We start from the raw sequence: 24,688 nt of genomic DNA, 5'->3' as shown, positions 1-24,688 counted from the left end.
AGCGCGTCGCACAAACGGCGACCACACCTGCTCACCGTCGTCTACGTAGAGCCGGAGATGTCGCAGTCTCAGCGCATGTCTGCGCATCATCAACCACGGCATGCCCAGCCCTCCTTTCAGCGGGTGTTGGCAACAAACGGATCGCCTCACCATCGGAACGCTTCCTTTCCACAAAAAGCGGAAGAGGATGCGCTCCATTTCGGTGATGGCGCGATCGGGACAAGGCACGACGGTCAGGCGGTATTCGATGACGGACGCGATGTACGCGTTCGCCACCTCCGCCCGACCTTTTAGGGACAGCTTCCTCTCGGACCATTGCCGGCAGAGAGTGGCCACCCTACTCGTTATCTCGTCCCAGTTCTTCTCCGTTTGCAGGTCCAGACCGAACCAGACTCCGAGCAACTTGACCGGACCGTCCGTCCAGCGTCCCACTACTGAGGCGCTGCCGGACGGTATGGGCTTGCTTCTCCAGGTGCCGAGCAGCAAACCCACCGACTTATCCCGGTTGATTTTCGCTCCCGTCACCGCTTCGTAGTCTTTCAGCGTCTCGCCGACAAGCTCGATGTGCTCGTGGCTAGACGCTATGACGGTGACGTCGTCCGCGTATGCCGACACGCTCGTCCCGCACCCCAGTTCTCGCGGGATGCCCCTCAGCGTCGCCAGCTTCCGCAGTAGTGGCTCGAGAGTCAATACGTACAGGAGCGGCGACAGGGGGCATCCCTGACGAACCGAACGTGCAATGTCGAAGGGTCCCGATAGACGTCCATTGACGCGAACAACCGAACGGATGCCTGTGTACAAGGCAGCCATCCAGCCGCGGAAAACGGGACCGAAGCCGGCCGCTTCGAGGACGGCCTCCAAGTATCGATGGTCTACCCTATCGAAAGCTTTGGATTGATCCAAATTGATCAGGGCCCCACCCATGCCAGGTTCCTTAACTACCCTCTCTATGATGTAGCGCATCAGATGGAGGTTGTCATGGATGCTCCGGCCCGGCACGGCGCACGTCTGCTCCGTGCCGACCAGTTTCTCGATGACAAGCGCCAACCGCTTGGCTAACACCTTGGCCAAAATTTTCATGTCTGCATTGAGCAGAGTGATGGGCCTAAAGTTATCTATGGCGTCCCCCTTGTTTGGATCTTTCTTCAGCAGCGTTACCGCTCCTCGGCTCACAAAACCGGGAATGCTCCCGTTCTGCTGCCAGTTGCAGTACACGGCCGCCAAGACGTCTCCAAACAAGTCTGGCATACAGTTGTAAAGCTCGTAGGGCAGACCATCCAAACCCGGAGATTTGTCCGTCGAGCAACCCGCCATCGCGTCCCTCACCTCCTCTGCAGCACTCCGCCTCTCTTGCCGAGAGTCGTGGCAAGCTGTGCAGGTAGGCACTAAAGTCCACCCAGCCTTCTCGCTCGCCACTCCTCCCGAACAGTCGGGCAAAATGCCGCTGAAACGCCTCGCACATCTTGCTCGGCTCGAGCAATTCGCGCCCCTGTTCGTCTACCAGAGACCGGATGGTGGCTCTGTTACCCCGCTGCGCCTCCGCCACCTGGGCCTCTCGTGCGGCTCCAACACCTTCATTCCTCAGAGCACGCATCCTTGCCCTGACAGCACACCCTTCGTGTTTAGCATTGAAGTGTTGGTCGAGGGCCAACCTCGCCGCTAAAACGTCGGATGCGATGCCACTTCGCAATGCCTCTTCTAACTTTATCACTAGCTCCCCCTCTACTCTGTTCCTCTCTACAGCTAGTGTCCTGCTATACCTTATTGCTTCCGCCCTTACTGCTCTCTTGAGGGCAAACCACCATTTGTTGTTGACGATGGCTCCCGTCAAAGCCCTCTTTACTAACGTGCTAATCCGGTCTCTGAAAACCTGTCTCGACTGGAAAGACGCGTTTAGTTTCCAGTAACCCTGCCTATGTGCCTTATCTAAGTCTAGCGTACACGTCACAAGTTTGTGATCCGTGTAGCTGACTATGTGGAACTGTGGACATCCTAAACTATCTCTATCTCTTGTCCTACACACTATCCTATCTAGATACGATCTCGACGACCCAATGCGATTGCTCCAAGTCCACGTTGGCACATTTGGGTGGTCGAGTCAGTACAACTGGAAGCGTCTGAGCAGGTCTATGAGGCCTTTGCATCCCCTTCTAGTTTTGTCACTCCCCACGTAGTCTAGATGCGTGTCCAAGGTAGCATTCCAATCCCCCACTAAAAGTAAGGGACGAGACGTTCCCAGGAATACTTCTAGACGTCGAAAGAAGTCTGACCGACCTGTTAAAGGAGGCACATAAACTGCCAGCAACCGAAAAGCGCCTCCATCGCTGCCGTCCACATCTAGGACAACCAGTCTACCCTCCGGGTCCGTAAATATCGTCTTTACTTGGAGATCCAGACTCTTGCGAAAAAGAACCGCCGTGCCACTACCGCCCATCCTCGGCAGACAGGGAGAAAAATAAATGTTAAACTGTCCGCCAAACATGGACTTTAGGGCCCGCGGTTCATGGAGTCTGGTCTCACTAATGGCTATGATATCCAAATTGTGTGACTTGATGTCATTTAAGAGGTACCCTTGTTTCCAAGGGGACCCTAAGCCACGCACATTCACACAACCAATCTTCACCATGATTCTATTTATACGTGTGCTTTAAAGCACAAAACAAAAGAACAGAAAGTTACTTACCGTTAGAAAGTTTTGTTTCCTCCTTGGATTTTTCACCAAGGAGGCTATTGTACAATTTCTTGCACAAATATTTCTGGAATCCCCCTACCGAGTTGGGGTAGAGGGATTTTATTGTGTTGTGTAATGCTGGTGTTACATGAATAATTTTAATGTGTTTTGGCGGTGTTGTACGTGGGTGGTTGTTGGTTTTGATATCGTTATTTGTGATGTTTGTTTTAGAGTTGATGTAATTCATCAACTCTGTGTTTGTACTGTCTATTGCTGTTAGCATTGTTTTTTTTATATTACTATTGGTGTTAGTAGTATTTTCGGGAGATGTGAATCTCCCTGCTTTGTTTGTGTTTGCATTTTGTTTTGTTTTCTTCTTACTGCGCTTCCTCTTTCCTTTCGTAGCTATTTTCCACTCCTCCCCACTCTCTTCATCGGATGATGGGAGATCTGAGGAGTCAGAAAGAGGTAACGGCAAATTTTGTGCGTCTGTGTGTGTTTCTGTGAATGTTTGTGTTGCTGTTTTTATTGATGTTGGCTGCTTGTTATTTATGTGTGGTGTATGTGATATGGGGGAGGGAGAGGCAGTTTTGGAATTTTCTTTTTTTTCTTCTGTTTTTGCAGTTTCTGTTGTCTTTTCTGTTGTGGTTATTACTGATATTTCTGTTGTTGTTTTTTGTGTTGCTGGTGGTGTTGGTAGTAAGGTTTTTCTGTTGGGGGTATTTGGTAGTTGCTTCTGTTGTTGTTGTTGTTGTTGTTTTTCTTTGTATTGTTGCCGTTGTTGTTGCCTTTTCTTCTGGGCTACTGGGCATGTTTTTTGAAGGTGAGTTTTGCTACTACAAACGTAGCAAACTGGCCTTCTGCCTTCGACGAAAACATGAAAAATTGAATCCTCAGTTAATTGGATTCTATGTGGAATTTTTTCCCAGTTTGCTGGATCAATTTGTACCAGGAGTTGAAATTCCTGGCCAATCCAGTTTTGATTGCAAACGGCAGATGCTTCTAGTATGTTTATCTCCTCCTCTATGCCTAGACATATGGCAGATACTAGCCATTCTTCCTCAATTTCAGGAGGCACATTCGAAATTTTTATTTTCGTAACCCTACGACCAAGGTACGTAGGGATCATGAGCAGGTTCTCATGCTGTAATGACTTAGTGGAGAGGTCTTTCGCTCGCTGCTCGCTGTCTAGTCTTACTTCTATCGTTCCGAATTTCAAACCTCTCGTTATGTAAGTCTTGTAAGACCAAATCGGCTTTAAGCATCTCTCAACATTTTCTTGGGTGAATTTTTCCACTGTCTTTGTCTTTAAATTAATGGTTCTGTAGATGATAGTTTTTTTTTTCGATGTTTATCTTAAAGTCCGCGGGCGTTTGAAGATGGACTGTAACGTCCTTTTTACTTAGCATGCTTTTGCATGCAAGTAATTTCTCTTTCGATATATTCAAAATTCTTTTCCTAGGCTTCAAAGCCTCGGCAAAGTTCGTTGTGGTGGTATCAGTGGTGAGGACAGTGGTTTTGTTAGCAAGGACATTTGTGTCCTTGTTGCTGCTGCTGCTGCTGCTGCTGCTGTTGTTGTTGTTGTCACTGGTTATGTTGGCAGGCAAGACTGCTGTAGCAGCAGAGTCTTTCTTTTTCTCCATTCTCTCCTTTAACTGTGAGGAAGGAAGACTAGGAAATTCTTTTTCGAACGAAACACTGCAGACTGCAGCGTTCGTTTCACAAAAATTTTCATGGCTACAAGACGCCATCGTCTCAAAAAAAAATGGCTAGAAAGCCGAGATTGGTTTTTATATCCTGGAAATGTGCCACACAGGGCAGATTTCCGTCGCAAAAAACTTGCACCAGAGAGTCTACAAGTTGTTATACAACTTTGTATATAAAATAAATTTTACAAACAAACTTTTTAAAACATGAAAAAGGCAAAACTTACAGAGCCGACACGTCTACCGTCCGTCCATAGAGATAGATAGATAGTAGAAAAGATAGATACCACAGACAGATAGAAAGCACAGATGGTTAGATAGCATAGACGGTTAGATAGCACAGACGTTAGACGATTAGATAGCGTAGACGGAGAGATAGCGGGGACGGAGAGATAGCGTGTAACGGAGAGAGAGTGTGGACAGAGAGATAGAGTGGACGGAGAGATAGAGTGGACGGAGAGATAGCATGGACAGCGAGATAGCGTGGATGGAGAGATAGCGTGGACGGAGAGATAACGTGGACAGAGAGATAGCGTGGACAGATAAATAGCATAGACAGATAGATACGATAGTATAGACAGACAGATAGCATAGACAGATAAGATAGTATTAGAAAGATAGGATAGATAGGATAGGATTGACAGATAGGATAGGATAGACAGATAGGATAGGATAGACAGATAGGATAGGATAAACCGATAGGATAGGATAGACAGATACATAGGATAGGACAGACAGATAGGATATGACAGATAGATAGATAGATAGATAGATAGATACAGAATGTACTTTTATATTATTTTCTGACAATTGTATAAAACGTAATAAAAATAGGTTATTAACCTCACTAACTCTGAGAAAGGAGAAATCAGTGATGCACACTCATGCTTTTCCCAGTCTTATGAGTATTAACAAGATAACTCAAGTGAAACAGGTATACAACTAGGTCATAGAAACACACCAAGCCTCTCTCTCTTATATGACAGATTGTAAATAGTTTTTAGCAATCATTATAAGAAGAAACAATCCCACATAGTAAAGTGAGTGAAATAAGAGCTTTTATAAAAGTTTTACTTTGTTTATCTTACCAGAGTTATATAGACTAGCTGTTTCTATATGTTGTTGTAGTCTATGTTGTAGCACTGCCACAACAGGTTCAGTTGAACAAAGTGAACTCAGTACTTTATAATCCTGGTACTTATTCTGCCGATTGGTTTTTTGCCAAACTGCTAAGTTACAAGGGGATGTAAATAAACCAGCAGTGGTTGTTAAGTGGTCTTGGGGGACAAACACAAATACACACAAACACACACACACATATATATATATATATATATAGGAAGAAAAAATTATGTATATATATTTATTTTATAAATATTTGGCAGAAGTAACAGAGTGACTCAAGGCTAAGAGTTTCCTTTGTTAGCACTTGAGTCACTCTGTTACTTGTACCAAATATTAATAAAAAACAAATATATATACTCATGTTTTGAGTTGTATTTTTTCTATTAGCATTGCCATACATATACACACATATATATATATATATATATATATATATATATATATATATATATAGGAAGAAAAAATTATGTATATATATTTATTTTATAAATATTTGGCAGAAGTAACAGAGTGACTCAAGGCTAAGAGTTTCCTTTGTTAGCACTTGAGTCACTCTGTTACTTGTACCAAATATTAATAAAAAACAAATATATATACTCATGTTTTGAGTTGTATTTTTTCTATTAGCATTGCCATACATATACACACACACACACATATATATATATATATATATATATATATATATATATATATATATATATATATATATATATATATATATAAAGGGTGTGTTTTAAGATAGATTTGGCTGCTATTTGTAGCAGCTCAAGTTACACATAGACACCTCTGTCTCCGTGTGTATGTGTGTTTTCTGGTGGTGAAAAAAGTACTAAACCAAAGACCACATGATTTGAAAGTAAGCCTCTCAACTACACAGCCACACCTGTACCTTTCTACTGATAAAAATAAAAACAAAAAAGACAGACATTTCTAATAAGTAAATATGACTTGGTGGAATGTACATTGCTTTCACTAACTGATTTAGGTGCTATGTTGTCATAAGCAGGCACAGACACCACTCCCTCCTTGATCTAGTCTAACAACGAAAATATGATAGTTGCAGGTACTGCACCAGCACCTGGCTGGTACTTATTTTCAGCCAAGTAGACTGAAACAATGTAAAATGATGTACCTTGCTCAAGGACCCATCACTTGCCCAATACCCAAACTACTAGGGCACAGCACTAAGTCACCACATGTACACACACCTACAACTGTGGCCAAAAGTTTGGAACACAGGTGTGAAAATTAGAATTTTTATATTAAATGCCCAAAATTATATTTGAATTGAACTGTACTTAAACACAACAATTTTAATTTTTTTTAAATGTTCCAAACTTTTGGCCATGACTAGATTTTTTGTTCCTGTTTAAGGATTCTCATCATCTCACTTGGTTCACCTATATACTCTTAAAAAATGGGGTAGTCAAATCTGGAATGCCTTTGATCAAAAGTCTATTCAACTAGGGTTGACCTGGAGCTAAACAACAACAGACTTAAAGTAATGAAGGCCTTTGCAACATGGCCAGTTGAAGGTAGCAGCTACCAGGACTTCACATGCTTTAGGCTCCACATCAGTATTTTAGCATCCACTTTCCCATGCTTACGGAAGATTTTCTATGGCTGGGTACCCGATTATTAGCAACCCTTACTTGTTTCCAAGCAAGATTATATTTCCCCATAGTTAGTCATGTTTCACAGAATACTGAAAATGAATGTTACTGCATGGGAATGATAATCATTTACAATTATCATACAATATCAAGACAAAGAAACACACACATACATACATATAACCTTCACCCTATCCCACATTATATGTAAATATATCATCATCATCCTTTAACGCCCATTTTCCACACTGGCATGGGTTGGACGGTTTTACTAGAGCTGGCAAGTTGGAGAGCTGCATCAAGTCTGGTTTGATTTCTACAACTGGATGCCCTTCCCAACGCCAACCACTTTACAGTGAAAGTGCGTGGCTCAGTGGTTAGAGCGTCGGGCTTACAATCACGAGGTAGAGAGTTTTATTTCCCAACAGGGCTGTGTGTTGTATTCTTCAGCAAGACACTTTATTTCACGTTGCACCAGCTCACTCAGCTGTAGAAATGAGTTGTGACGTCACTGGTCCCAAGCTGTATAGGCCCTTTGCCTTTTTCCCTTGGATAAGATCAGTGGCATGGAGAGGGGAGGCAGGTATTTATAGGTGACTGCTGATCCTCTATAAATAATAACCTTGCCTGAATTTGTGCCTCGGCGGGTAACTTTCTGGGTGCAATCCCATGGCCATTCATGACCGAAGCGGGTCTTTGCCGTTTACGTATGCCAAACAGGGGCTGATTGAGGTTACACAACACGAAGGATAGTTGAATGCAATCTGGCGTACGAAAAAGGAAACAGCACAAAAAAAAGTAGTTAAACAATTAATATACTATTATATATCAATATGTAGCGTAATTTGTTGCCATGGAGTTATAGATCTGTAGTAATATAAAATATGTAAATATATTTGAGTAGCTAGAATATTTCCGTCGACTCCAGTTTAGAAAGGCTAGATAACTTAGAGTTGAAATTGCGGGAAATAAATAAACCTCGAAACCAGAACTTCATTTAAACTTAGTCAGTAAAGAAATAATGAAAGGGAAATAAGTTAAAAAAGTGTTATGTCTATATTCAAGTTAACTTTCAAACTTATACCTTACTAAATACTAAACAAAACTTCCCCAAAATAAAATAAGATATTCGAAAGTAGTAAATATTTACATAAAAGAAAAGTCCATAAATCGATTACCTGAAACTTTCTTTCAGTAACTTCGACTGGAGTTCGCAACTTTTTGCAGTCAACCATTGTCATGTACATTCCGTTTAAAAAGTTTATTGAACGGAACTCCATAAAGGCGGGCTTAATAAAATTAAGCACATGGGAACGCATGCTTATTCACAGTTAATTAGCATATGAATTTATTACACTTATCTGGCGATTGTTACCACAAATTTTGTTTCATGTACTTTATAACAATGTTCATAGTAATTACTTTAAACAATAATTTATTTATAATTACATATATATATATAATATTTCGTTCAAAATTTCAAATTATTTATAATTTTTGGCGCTAGCGCCAAATTTTAACATATGTTGTAGTCAGTTTATGATATGCCTTTCCTTGACTAAATGACGAAATGGGAGGGAATACCTATATCTATTAGAATATCCCTATTTCAGTCAATGACGTCTTTTCATGTAATGATTATTAAATTAATTAAATATTAATCATATTGTCGATTGGAACACCTTGAAATACGTAATAATTTAGAGTTATTTCCCTTAATGCTTTCTCCTCAAATGTAAACAAAGTTTGTGATAAAAATTCTTTTTACTTCGTCTGCATTAAACTTTAACTACTAAGTTTGTCATTATTATCAGTGTTTCATTAACCTAGTAACAAGAGTAGCATAACTTTTTTGTTTTCTTCACCTTTTACTTGTTTCAGAAAGATCCCGAAAAGGGGGTTTATGTCGAAAAAACTTTTTTTTTCGAGATGGGGTGACGGGCGGAAGTCTTGCCAAGCTCGGACTCCACATGCTAGAAATAACAGCCAAATCTCCTGAAAAAATTTTATAAACCCACGGTTATATTTTGGTAAATTTTCATATTAACACCAGCACGATTTTCACTAAGAAAAAAAATTACAGAAAACTACCAAGAGTCACGTGGAGCAGAAATTTGTAGTTATGCCCCCGAGTTTTGGTATTACATATTACTGGAAGGCTACAGAGGGGTCCGGGGCGAAATAGGTTGGGAAACACTGGATTAAATGGTGTACTTCGAGCAAGTACTTTATCCCAGTCTTGGGACTCTTGGTAGTCTTCCCTTTTTTTTTTTTTTTTTTCTTAGTAAAAATCGTGCGAGTGTTAATATCAAAATTTACCGACTTTTCTCCTACATACATACATACGCACACACACACACACGCATATTTGCATATATATGCATAGAATTACTTGGCTATTAAGCGACAAAAAAGTACAAATTCTGGCTGCGCATAAACGGAAAAACAGGCCAAATCAGGGTAAAACTGGACGTATGGTAACAAAGCTTTCAATATGAAAGGATTTTTTTCTGTTTATATTAATTTTAACTGAACAATCTTTGTATTAGTTATATCATGTTTATTTCAATTAAGTATTAATTTGTTTATAAACAAGTCCAGTCAACTTTTTCTTCGCAACACTGATGGTGGTTAATAATAACTGTCTAAATGTTGGCTCTTTTTTCCTAAAACTATTAGTATCATAAATGAAATTGCTCCAACTATGAATCGAAATTAAGACGCGCACCCGACGTACTGGTAAGTTGCTACTATGTTAACGGTCGTCTCAACTAATTATTGCAATCTTTTAACCATCCAAGCCAAGTTGGCACTCCGTCGCTTACGACGTCGAGAGTTCCAGTTGATCCGATCAACGGAACAGCCTGCAAATTAACGTGTAAGTGGCTGAGCACTCCACAGATACGTGTACCCTTAATGTAGTTCTCGGGGATATTCAGCATGACACAGTGTGACAAGGCTGACCCTCTGAATTACAGGCACAACAGAAACAGGAAGTAAGAGAGAGAGAAAGTTGTGGTGAAAGAGTACAGCAGGGTTCGCCACCATCCCTTGCTGGAACCTCGTGACGCTTTAGGTGTTTTCGCTCAATAAACACTCACAACGCCCGGTCTGGGAATCGAAACGCGAGTTCGCTGCCCTAAACACTGGGCCATTGCGCCTCCACCTTTTAACCATACACACACTATAAAATTAATGTAGGCAGCTGCGCGCAATATAAACCGTATAGGTAAAATTTACTCGTCACTAATTGTGACTGTATCTGCTAGAAACACACATATTGCTAGAAATAGGTGTTAAACTACTTATAGCTGCGTAATACCACATTTATACACACTGACTGGGTAGATAGCGAAGCAAAGCTAGAACACTGGACTGCACAGCTTCAACCTAATGTGTGTGTGTGTATATATATATATATATATATATATATATATATATATATATATATATATATATATATATATATATATATATATATATATATATATATATATATATATATATATATATATATATATATATATATATATATATATATATATATAGATGATCTATTTTAAAACGGGGGCGCCAGTTTTCATTTATGTTTTATGTAGTGTTTTTGGTACGGAAAGACTTTCAAACTTCGTATACTTATCTATTTTGTGTTATAGAACAGAAAAATATTTTTGTATTCGAATTTATTTCATGTAAAAAATTGTCTTATTTCGATAATTTCTACTAATCGCTGACGTCTATTCAGTTGAAAACAGTTAGCGCTGTAACGGTGTATATCGTATTAATCCCCTAACCCTAACCCTAACTAGACTGTTAACCGTAACCCTAACTCTAGAATCCGAACTCTAAAATTGTTACACACATAGATACGCACAGCGTAATTTATTATATAAACAATATATGCGTATAAGTTACGATTAAACCGGATGAAATATGTCACAGGGAATAACATTTTTATGACCGCCCAGCAATAACTCTATTCAGCTGAGTAGACGTCAGTGATTGGTTGAAATTACAGAAATACGACAACTTTAACATGGAATAACTTGCGAATTCCTTTTTTTTTTTTTTGTTAAGAAGACTAAGAGTAAAAGATGTTTTATATGACACATTCTACCAGTGTCCCAAGTTTCAAAGTGTTTCGTTAAGAAAATACTGGCGCCCCCGTTTTAAAATAGATCCTATATATATATGGCCCAGTGGTTAGGGCAGCGGACTCGCGGTTTCGATTCCCTGACCGGGAGTTGTGAGTGTTTATAGTGCGAAAACACTGGTGTACTTTTTCACCACAACTTTCTGTCAATCTTTCTTCCTGTTTCTGTTGTACCTGTATTTCAAAGGACGTCGTCGTAACCGACGGAGTACCAGCCTATATATATATATATATATATATATATATATATATATATATGTATACATATATATATATATATATATATATATATATATATATATATATATATATATATATATATATATATATATATATATATATATATACACATACATACATACACGACGGGCTTCTCTCAGTTTCCGTCTACCAAATCCACTCATACGGCTTTTGTCGATTCGAAGCTATAGTAGAAGACACTTGCACAAGGTATCAGGCAGTGGGTCTGAACTCCGAATCATGTCTAAGTTTTAAAAATATTGACGTCCAATCAAGATTTTTATATGATTTAACCAAATGAAATATGACAAGACCTTTGTTACGTTTAAGTATTTGTTTTGCAAGATACTTGATGTGAGAACGTGTGTTGAAATAGATATTGATATATCTTGAGACGGTCATTTTTTGCCAATTAAACACACTTGCTATTTATTTGGTCTTTCACACTTTCTGTGACCTCTTCAGCGATTCTCTGTCCCATGCGTCTCCTCTTGTCCTGCCTATTTCATTTTGTCCTTCTGTGGTATGTATCTCTATTTGCGTATGCATTCACGTCTGTATCTGAGTGTATGTGTGTCTATGTATCCATGTGTTTAGTATGAGTGTCCCGTGTGCGTGTATATGGCTTTGTATATTACACTGTTTGTACCCACATCTTTTTTTTATTTTTTTTATCATTCTGTCATTAGGGTGTATATGCGTGTCTTGTGTAAGGACCTGTTAGTAACTGTGTCTTTACTTTTCCTCGGTCTGTCTTAGTCGTCAGGTTGCGTAGTGTATGTGCGAAAGTGAAACGTTTTTGTCAATCTGTCCTTGTATTGAGCATATCTACATATGTTCGCTTCCCACCTTAAAACAGCGTTAAATCACGTTTGCAGACTTCACTTCTATGATATAATTTCATGATAAGAATTCAAAACTATAAGCAACAGTAATATCAGTTTAGTGATGTATCTACTTATATTTAGTGCCAGATGGACGGACGGACTAAACAATTACGTAAAGAAAAACTTCAAAATGATCCTATGAAATGTTTGGTACTTTTTTTACGTTCAAGAGCCGCAACATATTTTTTAATATACCCTTACGTAATTTTACTCACTAAAGTAGATTGATTCATTTCTGCTTGTTGAAGGTTTTTACTAGGTCATCATTATAATTGTTTATGCTTTAAAACCTGTCTGGTAGATTGTTACAGCTATTTTAGTAAAACTAGAATTTGAGACGAGTCACATACAGCTCGCGAGTGGCAGTTTAGTAACCGTTGGTTTAACTTTCAACATCCTACTGTATAATTGTAATATATAACCAGTAAATCCTGTTTATATATTACAATCAAAGAAACTAATTTCTAGTTATAGTCCTAAATAGAAAGGTGTCTTATAGTCTTGACTTAACGTACGTTATTCCAAATAGCTGTTCTCTCTCTTCCTTCCCTGTCAAATGCGCATACTCTTTGTATCAAGGGAAGTCACTCGAATCCTAGCACAATTTGCATAACAGATACAAATCGCTATTACAAATTGAACAACGTATAATTAGCATAACATTCAATCCCTCCTAGAAAAAAAAAAAGAAAGAAAAAATATCATAGATCAAGCCTTTCCGGAGCTTTCCGAATCCTTTGAGATCGACGCAGCTGAGAGGATTCTTCTTTTTGTTCTTGACGGTTATCTCTAGGAGGCGAAGAAATTTCAGTTGGCACTCTGTCTGGCTCTTAAGGGACAAATGTTTGGGTTAGGTTATCAGTTGGGTTAATCTTCCCTGGTGATGTCAATTGTTTTGTGGATATTTTAGTTTCGCGACTGTCTGGGTAACGGACGTGAGCGTATTGGGAGTTGGCTTCGATTAAATCAACTTGGTCCATGATAGGGTCATACTTGTTAGTACGATTGTTCCTTTGAACAAGCACAGGTCCTGGGTTAAGAAGCCATGTTGGCATAGATGTTGCTGATGCTGAACGTCTTTGATAGTTAAAAAGACGTTCATGAGGAGTGGCATTAGTGGACGTACAAAGTAGAGATCTGATTGAATGCAACGCGTGTGGAAGAACTGTTCCCCATAAAGATACTGGAAGGGCACGGGTTTTCAAAGAGAGTAGTACTGACTTCCAAATAATACCATTATATCTTTCTACTTGACTGTTCCCAGTGGGATTGTATGGCATCGTCCTACTCGTTGCAATGCCCTTACTGAGGTGCCATTCTCTCAATCTTGTAGACATAAAGGCAGTTCCACGATCGGAATGTACATAACTGAGCATACCAAAAACTGAGAACAAGTCTGTAAGACACTTTATTACAGTCTGAGCTGATGTGTCAGATACTGGATAACCAAACGGAAACCGAGAGTATTCGTCAATGATTGTTAGGAGATAAGGATGCATCGTGGAAGGAATCGGACCTTTGAAATCGATGGAAATTCGCTCAAAGGGCTGTATGACTTTAATTAAGTTAATTGAGTTTGGTTTATGATATTGTGGTTTCATTTCTTAACATATAGAGCAATTCCTACATATTTGGTTCACGTTCTCTAACGAATATAGAAGATTTCTACTGCGGACGAAATGATGAAGACGTACTACACCAGGATGGCACAGTGCTGCATGTAACTCATAAAGTTAATGTGAACAGCGTACCTTTGTGAATGCATCCGAAGCAATGTTGCTGAATCCTGGGCGATAGTGAATATCATATGAGCATGGAGATAACGCAATGCACCATCTCATAATTTTATCATTTTTATTTTGCTCGTCTCTTTATAATTATGCATGAATGCAACAGAACGTTGATCAGTAATTAATGTGAACTGTCTACCTAGAAGACAGTGTCTCCAATGATGAATTGATTCGATAATTTCTTCGGCTTCCTTTTCAACTGAGGAGTGGTACTGTTCACTGCCTTGGAGCGTGCGAGAATGGAAAGCGACTGGTCTTGCATTTTGATTTAGTGTCGCAGATATAGCAAAATCCGAAGCATCCGTCTCAACAGTAAATGGAATGTTCTCATCTATTACTTGAATGGCAGCATTGGCTAGTTCTACCTTTAATGACTCATATACTTTTACTTGGCTGTTTAGAGGAAATTTTAGTACGTTATTGAGAGGATATATTCCGCCAAAAAATTTGGAGATCCACTTAGCATAATAAGAAAACATACCGACTATTCGTTTTAATGGTTTCTGATCAGTTGGTATAGGAAGATTGAAGACTGGAGCAAACCTTTCTGGGTCAGAGCTGAGGGTATTGTGTGAGATACCGTATCCAAGAAAGTTAAGAGTTGTTGTTGAGTAAACACATTAGTCTTCATTCATGGTGAGCCCCTCATTTTTTACTGCAATTTCAAATTTTTCTAAATTTTCATCGTGGTCGTTTTGATCTTTCCCACATATGGTTAAATTGTCTATGAATGGGAACGTATCTCACGAAATCGTCCATTATACGTTGGAAACATGCACTGCCGTTAGTTACTCCGAATGGCATCCTAGTATAATGCCATAACTTACCATCAGCTTCAAAGGCAGTGAGTTGATGGTCTTTCTCTGATAGAGGAATTTGATGGTATGCTGAACGTAAGTCTATAGTACTGTAGACTTTATACTTGGCAATAGTGTTAACTAACTCATCAATTTTAGGAAGAGGGTAGGTATCAAGCTGTGTGTATATGTTAATCGTCTCTGAGTAGTCAATCACCATTCTTCGCTTTTTTTTTTTTTTTTTTTTTTTTTCTTGAACAACTAGCACTTGCGATCTCCAAGGGGAGTTACTAGGTTCAATAATGTCCTCATCTACTAAACGGCGTACTTCTGTCCTGATGAATTTTCGATCACGTTCCGAGTATTTTCGCGATTTGGCTGCAATAGGTTTACAGTCAGTCCTTTCACAAATTTCCTTCTCTATAGAAGGCTCAGCAACTTTTTCCAATTGTGTATTTTCAGAAATTAGTTTCTTTGATTGTACACGTCCTGCTCAGCACTTACTGCAACAAAGTCACAGTCTTTCGCTAATATTTTGAGTTAGTTTAAGAACTAGTCTAGAGATTCCCCTGGTTTCTGTTTTATTATGGCTAAAAGATGGCGTGCCATTACGATGTTCTTTGGTTTAATGTACACACTCTTTAGTGTATTCACAGCTTGTTCGTAGTTCTTAGCTTCACTGATGAATTCGTATACGTTCGGTTCCACATAATCAAAAGATTGAGTTTATCGATAATCCTACCTTCCTGCCCTGGTAGTGAGTCTATAAAGTTGGTGAATGTTCTAAACCAGTGATTAAAAGTTTTATCAGCATTCGTGGAATTTGGGTCTACATTCAGTTTGTCAGGTTTCAAGTATCTTTCTATATAAATTGAACAACGTATAATTTGCATAACGATAACGAAATATTCCAAGTGCAAAATTTCAATTATAGGATATTTTCCGTTTGGCTGCCAAGGTCAATTTCTGTTCGAATTGATTTCATAGTCAGTGTAATGATACACTTTTACATGCTAATTAATGCCATGAAAATCATTTTCGCCATAAATCAATAAATAAAGAGTTATTAGCTATTAAAGTTTGAAAAATTTGGGTAATTTTAGCCAATCGTAAGCCATAGACACATTCGTGCCTGTTTCCATAGTAACAAGCCAAACATGAGAACTCTTGTCTGCAAGAAATGAAGTGTTGACTAATATGTTCCAGTTGTCATATGTGCTAAAAATAGCAGCCAAACAGGCCTTAAGTCATGCACCAGAGGAGGATGCGGTTTCGTACTTGGAAGAAAAAGGTGTTATATCCAAAAGAAAATTATGCAAAACAAAGAAACATTTTTATGAGTACAAGAAAAGTGGTGGGAATATGTATTGACGATGCACGCACCAAGGATGCATGGAGTCTGTGTCAGTGAGGAAAGACACATGGTTTGAAGATGGCACCCTTCCTCTTAGGACTGTAGTGTTTTTCCTTTGCTCATGAGTTATGGAATTGACTTCAGTCCAGTTTTGTGTTGAAAAACTGGAGATGAGCCATTGCACAGCAGTTGTTTATAACAGCTATGCTAGGTAAGTATGTGCGGAGGACCTGATCTGCCATCCAGTTAAGGTTGTTGGTCCTGGGAAGATTTTTGAGTTGTTTGTTTTTTTTTAAATATTTAATTTGTAATGTGCTATTTTGTTTTTGGATAAATCTTTTAAGTTTGTGCTATAAGTTTCTTATTTTGAGAAATATTTCATTTGTAATGTGTTGTTTATCGCGTTAAATACATATTGAATGCTTAAAACTATAAAATACGTGTTGCCTACTGTTTTTTTTTTGTTTTTTTTTGTCATTGAGCTTGTTGAAAGATGTGCTAAAAATAACAGCTAAATAGGCCTTAAATCATGCACCCTCACAATTTATTTTTGCATAATCGTATGAAGTCTCACATGTAGAATACAAATTCGCAAAAATTTTCTGAAAATTCCAAAAAATGAAAAGGTTATGAAGGGTTATATGTCGTGCGTAATTCATTTGTTTACGGTTTCATATAAAAACACAAATGCTGTTTTCAGGATATTGACAAAATGTGCAGTCACGTACATAATAACAGCTTCCAAATCCTGTTTCCAGACTGAGTGAAAATAATCAAACTTTAAACCTCTACAACTTTTTTTTATTAATTTCTGGAATAAATGAAATAACTCCAGCAATTCAGCTTGGAAAACTACGTAATTGTATCAAATTTTAAAATTTTCAATAAAATTTGGATTTTTGAAATCTTGGCAGCCAAACAGAAAAGTTCCCAATTATATAGCATATCAGTGAAATATATGATAAGATAGAAGGTAATAAACGTAGGATGAGTCTTGCTGAATTATAGAATAAGTTATAGACTATACATCATAGCAGGAACTACTAAAGTGGAAGTAGGTTGTCTTCCCAGAACATAAAATCTAGGCAAAATGATTCAAAAGATCAACGGATTCATGTACGCTAAAAGTAGCCTGTTGCCAGAAGCGATGTGATCTCTCTAGACACAAGAAAAGGCAATTGAACATGTGATATGTCCAGAGGACAAGGAAATATACCCCTGGTTGAAGAAATGGCGTTGTAAGCAACTTCTAAGTTTCTGAAAGTCTTCCTATCGAGGAGCTTGTAAATGATAAAAAAAAAAAAAAAAGAAAAGAAAATTGTTTTCAATAATGATAAATGAAAAACGGGATATAGATTAAATAGTTATACTTGTGACTAAAAAACAGGTTTGAAGATTTCTTTGGAGTCAACGATATTTCAGCACTGAAATGCTTTCAACTCATTTATCAGAGATTCCGGTAACTTTGTTGATTGTCAGACAATGTACTACACGTACGATTCTAGAGAAGACTACAGATCAGCATGAAAGTTTGAACCTAGCACTGCCATTTAATAAACTACTTGTCAATAATGTAGTGTCACCACCGCTCTCAGTAACGAGTTATTTCTTTCCGAAGTAATACTTCTGTGCAGTTAGATGGCTAGTCCATTTGAGAGTTTCAAGTGTCTTTTCCTGTGACACAACATTGCTGATAACATGACACGAACTGGCTGGCTGTTAGTATTCTACAATGTCTAAGGAGTGTATTCAGCAGGCTAAGCTGGAATACTTTAAGGCAACAGTCCCCAACCTTTTTGCACCGCAGACCAATTCCATGAGAGACAATATTTCCATGAACCGGGGTATCACTTGCATAACAAAATACAATAAAGTGCATAATATATAATTTAATTATTACATATATAAATCATTTTAGCACCATTTGAGCGTGATCGTTACCAACGTCGCCTTCCTGGCACTTGTGCCAATGGCACATGAAAAGACATTCGAGCGAGTTCGATGCCAGTACCACTGGACTGGCTTCTGCGCAGGTGGCACATAAAATACAACATTTCGAGCATGGCCGTTGCCAGTACCGCCTGACTGGCCTTCGTGCCGGTAGCACGTAAAAGCACCCACTACACTCTCGGAGTGGTTGGCGTTAGGAAGGGCATCCAGCTGTAGAAACTCAGCCAAATCAGATTGGAGCCTGGTGTAGCCATCTGGTTCACCAGTCCTCAGTCAAATCGTCCAACCCATGCTAGCATGGAAAGCGGATGTTAAACGATGATGATAATGCAAATGTAATTATTCCATTGACTTTTATGTACTTTGTATCCACTATTATTACATTGTAATACATATAATACAACATGGTGGTGAGCAAGCAAAATCATTGGCACACCGGGAGAAATGCTTTACGGCATTTCGTCCGTCTTTACGTTCTGAGTTCAAGTACTGCTGAGGTCTACTCTGCCTTTCATCCTTTTGGTGTCGATAAAATAAGTACCAGTTGAGTACTGGGGTCAATGTAATAGACTTATCCCCTCCTCCGACATTGTTGGTCTTGTGCCAGAATTTGAAATCACTACACATAATAGAACTTAAAAGCTTTAAAATTTATTCTTTCTGTACAGTCTAGTACCAAATGACCCACAACCCAGTACTGGTCCACGTCCTGGTGACCAAGAATCCCTGTCTTTGGATCTCGCATATTAAATACGGTAAGTTTTAAAGAAAACTTCAATGAAATGAGTTATCCATGAAAGTAGCAGACAAAGGCTAGAAGCAAGAAGAATAAAATCAACTAATTGAGGTTTTGGAAAGTAATTCATCAATTCAGCAAACGGATATAGATAACATGAGTACCCCAGAATTAAGAGCAACTAATCACTTGAAGATGGTACCCCAGGATAGTCACAGTCCAGTGACTGAAAGCATATGAACAAAGTGGTTGTGTGGTAAGAAGTTTGCGTGGCACCATGGGCAAGTGTCTTCTGCTATAGCCTCGGATTAACCAAAGCTTTGTGAATGGATTTGGTTGACAGAAACTGAAAGAAGCCCGTCGTATATATCTGTATATGTTTATATCTGTGTGTGTGTGTGTATCCCACCCCCATCAAAACTGGTGCTGGTGTGTTAACGTCTCCGTAATTTAGTGGTTTGGCAAAAGAGACCAATATAATAAGTGCTAGGCTTCAGAAATAATAGGGTTGATTTGTTCAACTAAAACCCTAGAAGGCTATGCTCCAGCATGACCGCAATCAAATGATTGAAACAAGTAAAAGAATAAACAAAGAAATGCTTATACAATAAATCATCCTGCTAGAAATACCAGCTAAATCTCCCTCAAATCCCATTTTACAATCTTTAAAGAAAGGGAGGTCATATTTAAATAATATAACCCTAGATACATTATGTCTAACAAAAAATAGATGGGCTTGTCATGGCTGGAACACTTAAGTTCAGTCTTAACAAGAGTATTAATACATTTGCCTCTTATTTATTATCTTTCTCTCTTGTTAAAATTTATTGCTTCACTTCTCAAATTTATTGTCTCTCTTCACAAATTTATTGTCTCTCCTCAAATTTATTGTCTCTTCTCAAATATACATGGCCTCTTTAACTCAACTACTTTATACCCAGTTACTATGGTTTATTTCTTGTCTTTACATTTTACACAATTATTTAAAGTGGTCGTTCGACTTGCTAGAAGCATCAGCCAAATCTTTAAATTGTACACACATACATACATATCCACATACTGTGGCCTGCAATAACTTTAATAAAATGCAACTTTAATTTTTTATGTGTATTTCGTGTGCAAGATTCTTGATGTGGATACGTGTGTTGAAAGAAATACAATTAAACCTTGGGAGAGGCATTATGCCGGTAATAAACACACGCACTGGTTCAGTCCTTTAATAATTTCCCTTGTAATTATTTCATGAAAAAATTATCAAAAAGGAAAGTGAATGAAAGTTTGATTCAGTATTTTGAAGGCCCTTCTTTAACTAAAATCCTGTCTTTCCCTTGATTAAACATGGCTTTGATAAAAATCCCCAATGACAAACCGGTCCATGATTTTCACTCTTCGGTCAATGTTTCTTTCAGGTCTGAAATCGATGTCATTTTCAATCTTACTCAAAACTTTCTATCAAGATATTTCCGCAAGTGTTGCTTTCGTGGATTTAAGCAACGCATGTTTGAGATTCTTGATTGTGAACCCATAGCAGATTTATTAATTGTTTTCTCCCCGAATACAAGCATAAAGTAGATATCTCATTGTTGAGTCAATGGAGGAAAAGAGCTGTAAGTGATAGAAACGGTGGATTGTTACATTGACCATACTCCTCTGGGTTATGTATAACTAGAATCCTCAAGTCCGCAGCTACAAATGCTAGGTCTCAGCATTACGGGGATCTCTCCTGGTGAACTTTCATCCGCAACACAACAAAGACAACATCACAAAACGGTTCTTCCTCTTCAGTGCCAGAAAATACTTCAGTACAACCCAGTGGGAATGTTACTCCTACATCTAGGCCACATCCCAACAAAAAGGCCATACGGTATGTCTAGCCCAAATGTGCACTGTATCATCTCTCTCTCACACATATACACTCACACTCTCTCACACACATACACACACTCACTCACTCCTGGCCCCCCTCTCTCTACCTGTTCTACATCTCCTACTGTGGCTCCTATTTCTCGAAGCTGGTTCAACTTCCACCCATACACTCCTAAATCTGTCATTTCTCCTCCTTTCGCCCCCATATTGTATCCTCCTCTCCCCAGACTCCACATTAACTCCTTTACCTGTTTGTTCCACCTTCACAAAACCTGAACCTCTGGGATTCCTTCTCTGTCCATGTTTTTCTTACACTCGTCAATTTGCAACCATTCAAAATGAACATTAACGGTGTAAGAGCACCTCAAAGGTTATGAGCATAGCTTCTTCTTCCAAAACAAGTAGACCTATAAAAAAGAAATATGAAATATTTTGAAGCATCTCTCATCTTCTGCGTTTAAGACTCACTAAGATCGACACAGCAGTTCATCAGATGAACGAGAGGTGTCGTTGACAATATATTTCCTGTTAGAAATTTGACTGCAACTGAGTACAAAATTTTTGCCTCATGTAATCAGTATAGGTCCTTTTTTTTTTTTATCAATATAAGCAACATAAGTATGATACACTTGCTTGGCACTCCATCGGTTATGACGACAGGGGTTCCAGTTAACCCGATCAATGGAACAGCTTTAACGTGCAAGTGACTGAGTACTCCACAAACACGTGTACCCTTAACGTAGTTCTCAAGGAGATTCAGCATGACACAGAATGTGACAAGACTGACCCTTTGAAATACAGGTATTACTCATTTTTGCCAGCTGAGTGTATTGGAGCAATGTGAAATAAATTGTCTTGTTCAGGGACACAATATGTTGCCGGGAATTGAACTCAGGACCTTACAATTGTGAACCGAATGCCCTAACCACTAAGCCATGTGCCTTCACAGTATGATGCAGCAGTAATAATATTTGACTCACTAGTTACTATGAACTCGTTTTCTTCATCGTAAGCCTTTCTCTCTTGATGCAGCAAAAGGCCATCGTTAACTTTTCTCCACTCTTCTCGACTCTGGGCTATCTTTTCTGCTTCTCCCAACCGAGGTCTCTTCTTTTTCGACCTTACATTTTCCTTTGGGACTTTGCTGGACCACATCATGTTTCCCTGAGAGAAGGCTTTCTTTTTCTTACTCTTATTGATTTTGATGCTTCTGTAACTTAACTCTTTTCTAGGTAGAGATGTTGGCCCTACGTAAACCCATTTTTACCTCTGGGAACTGGAAGTCAATATTAATCTTGCCTATGTCCTTTGACCTGTCAAGCATGGGACGTTCTACCTGAACCTAACACTCCTCTGGCATAGCTCTGAGTCATTGATGCATATAAGCCACCACACTACAACAAAGACTGAACCTTGTGGTGGCTACAAACACACAGTAACAATTAAGCAGTCGTTCACCCAAGAAATAGAATAATAATAAAGTGAGTGATATGTATGTTTACTCGACAAAGCTACCAGTTTCTATCATCAATATCTCGGTTATAAACACGTGTTAAATTTTGTAGAGCCGGGAGAAATAACACCTACGCTGATTATACAAAACTATCGAGAGAACCTCTGCACTGTCAATCGATTTGTTTTGTATGGTTTTAAATGGCAGTAAAATCTCAGTCAAATTATGCCCTATTGGCTTAGATAAAGAAACGATATGTTTTATCAGTGGGTTTTGAATGGTGCTTTGAAAGCCATAGCTAGGTGCACCCTGGTTTCAAAGAATATAAATTAAGACTATAGAAAATCTAAATTAACACTTGAGAGTCTTGAATAACCTGTTATTCATGATTTTTTTTCTACACAAATAGAATTAGTAAAAGAAAGTAAACAATAAATAGTATTTTCATTTTGTACTTGAGATACAACAAAATTTTTTTCAGTTTATCTCTTGTGCACCACAAAGACAAAAAATGGCCAAGAACTACTGCCTTAGCTAATGTAGTCATAAATATGTCTTAAAAGATGGAGTGGTCACAGGTGGAAATACCAGTCATTATAAGTTTACTCAACTGGGCCTGAGCAACAACAGGAATCCATGAGCTAGTGAAGCTACGAGCCAATGAATTCTCGAACTTCTATGATGATGAACAACCTGCTATAAAAACTAGACAAACTTCCCATAATTACAGGTCCAACAAAGTTAAATAAAGAAGAATACATTGGAAAATAAAGTCTCAGATATACATACACAAAGATGGGAAGCTCAAGGTTGGAACATCTTTGATCATAGATCTATTCAATGGAGGCTGACCTGACGTTAGACAACAACACTATGACACTATGAAAACAATTATCCTACACTAGTACCAATCATTTTTAATTTATATACTACTAGCTGGCCTTCTGCCCGGTCTGTATGGTGCTCAAATGTATTCATAAGGCACATATTGGTATGTATTGTAATGCCCATTTTCCTTACAATAGAAGTTGTTAAAAGATATTCAAGTATTGCATAACATAATTTTTAACATTTATTTACAGCATATCACCAAATTTCATTTCATTAATCGAAAATATGATTACTTGTAATCGTAATTCATGTAAGAGAAGGGTGTTCCAATAGTAGATCAATCTGAAGTGTTTTGCGGATAAGATGAATCTATAGTGACTGGAAAATGCATCTTGGCATAAACTGTGAATCGGCTATTTAATGTAGCATTAGACATTGTGGTTTGTGTTGTGGAAATCTTTTGACCTCATAGACATTTGGTTTCTGTTTTTGGGACTATTGTCGCCAGTTTATCTGAACGGATATTATTTTAGAGGCAATCAGCAGATAAGGCTATTGTCATAAAATACACTGCTATCAACTGTCCAATGAATTCGACGCATGGAAAGACCCGGATCTATAATAGAAGACACTATCTCTAGGTACTGCACAGTGGCACTCCAAACCACATGGTTTCAGAGCGAGCTCAGCATAGATAATCTCAATTAACTGAAGAATTTGTCTTTTTCTTTTTTCTTTCTTTTTATCTTGCACTATTTTAAGTATGAGATCAAACTGTAGTGTTCAAGAAGTTGGCTTCACAAACGTATGATTCCATTGTGTAACACCTGTCATAACCTTCGAGATGACCAGTATTTTATGTGTAAAATTTAGTGAGAGGAAACTGTGCATAAGCTGCACACACACACACACATGCACGCGCAGCAAGATGTTGCAGATGAATCAGTGTGTCGAACAATATTTTCTTTTGGCCTCTATTCTGATCCAGTTCCTCTAGGTGAACTTAGCCATTCGATAAATAAGGATTGATGAGATAATATGAGTAAAAATATGAAACCCAGTAAATAAGTCTGAGGAAGAGATAGATCACTATTGAATGGCCTTTCGGTTATAGATTTGCCTGATCAGGACTTATCCGGAGCTAAACAATAAACTCAAAACAAATCGTCTTAAATCTTTTCTACTCTAGGCACAAGGCCTGAAATTTTGGAGGAGTAGGTCAGTCGATTAAATTGACTCCAGTACGCAACTAGTACTTAATTTATCGACCCCCTAAAAGATGAAAGGCAAAGTCGACCTCGGCGGAATTTGAACTCAGAACGTAATGACAGACGAAATTCCACTAAGCATTTCGTCCGGCGTGCTAACGTGTTTTTTGCCACCTCACCGCCTTAAAGTGTCTTAAATCCACGAAGAATTTAATATTTTCCAAATAAAGAAGAGTTATCTACCTTGAATGAAAAGTTATCCGTGATTGTTTAATGAAAAACTTTACGAAGACTCTACATAGTCT

General features: G+C 38.5%; 1 protein-coding gene and 1 long non-coding RNA gene across 5 annotated transcripts in view; one reads left to right on the top strand and one right to left on the bottom strand.

The window, feature by feature from the left end:
* LOC106869592 (folylpolyglutamate synthase, mitochondrial) overlaps positions 1 to 8,820 on the bottom strand; it is a 45,561-nt gene extending 36,741 nt beyond the window's left edge. The window contains exon 1 of one of the 2 annotated variants that reach the window (XM_014915395.3): positions 8,297 to 8,820. In XM_014915395.3, the coding sequence (XP_014770881.2) occupies positions 8,297 to 8,437 (141 nt within the window). In that variant the 5' untranslated portion in view covers positions 8,438 to 8,820. Of the gene's footprint in view, positions 1 to 2,683; positions 2,842 to 8,296 lie in introns of those variants that run through there. The other variant, XM_089353132.1, reaches the window with a different exon arrangement.
* Positions 8,821 to 9,146: 326 nt separating this feature from the next.
* Positions 9,147 to 24,435, top strand: LOC149137605 (uncharacterized). Of its 3 annotated transcripts, none has more exons than XR_016242080.1 (3): positions 9,147 to 9,857; positions 18,958 to 19,044; positions 22,124 to 22,403. It is a non-coding gene; the product is annotated as an uncharacterized LOC149137605 (long non-coding RNA). The 3 variants fall into 3 exon arrangements; XR_016242079.1 differs by lacking the exons at positions 9,147 to 9,857; positions 22,124 to 22,403 and adding exons at positions 16,406 to 16,550; positions 23,427 to 24,435; XR_016242078.1 differs by lacking the exon at positions 9,147 to 9,857 and adding an exon at positions 16,406 to 16,550.
* The last annotated feature ends 253 nt before the right edge of the window (positions 24,436 to 24,688 follow it).

The sequence above is a fragment of the Octopus bimaculoides genome, chromosome 1, assembly GCF_046866305.1.
Source record: "Octopus bimaculoides isolate indiv1 chromosome 1, ASM4686630v1, whole genome shotgun sequence".
In the NCBI taxonomy this organism is placed as follows: Eukaryota; Metazoa; Mollusca; class Cephalopoda; order Octopoda; family Octopodidae; genus Octopus; species Octopus bimaculoides.
The sequence above is the reverse complement of the archived record's forward strand: the minus strand, read 5'-3'. Positions and strand labels throughout refer to the sequence as shown.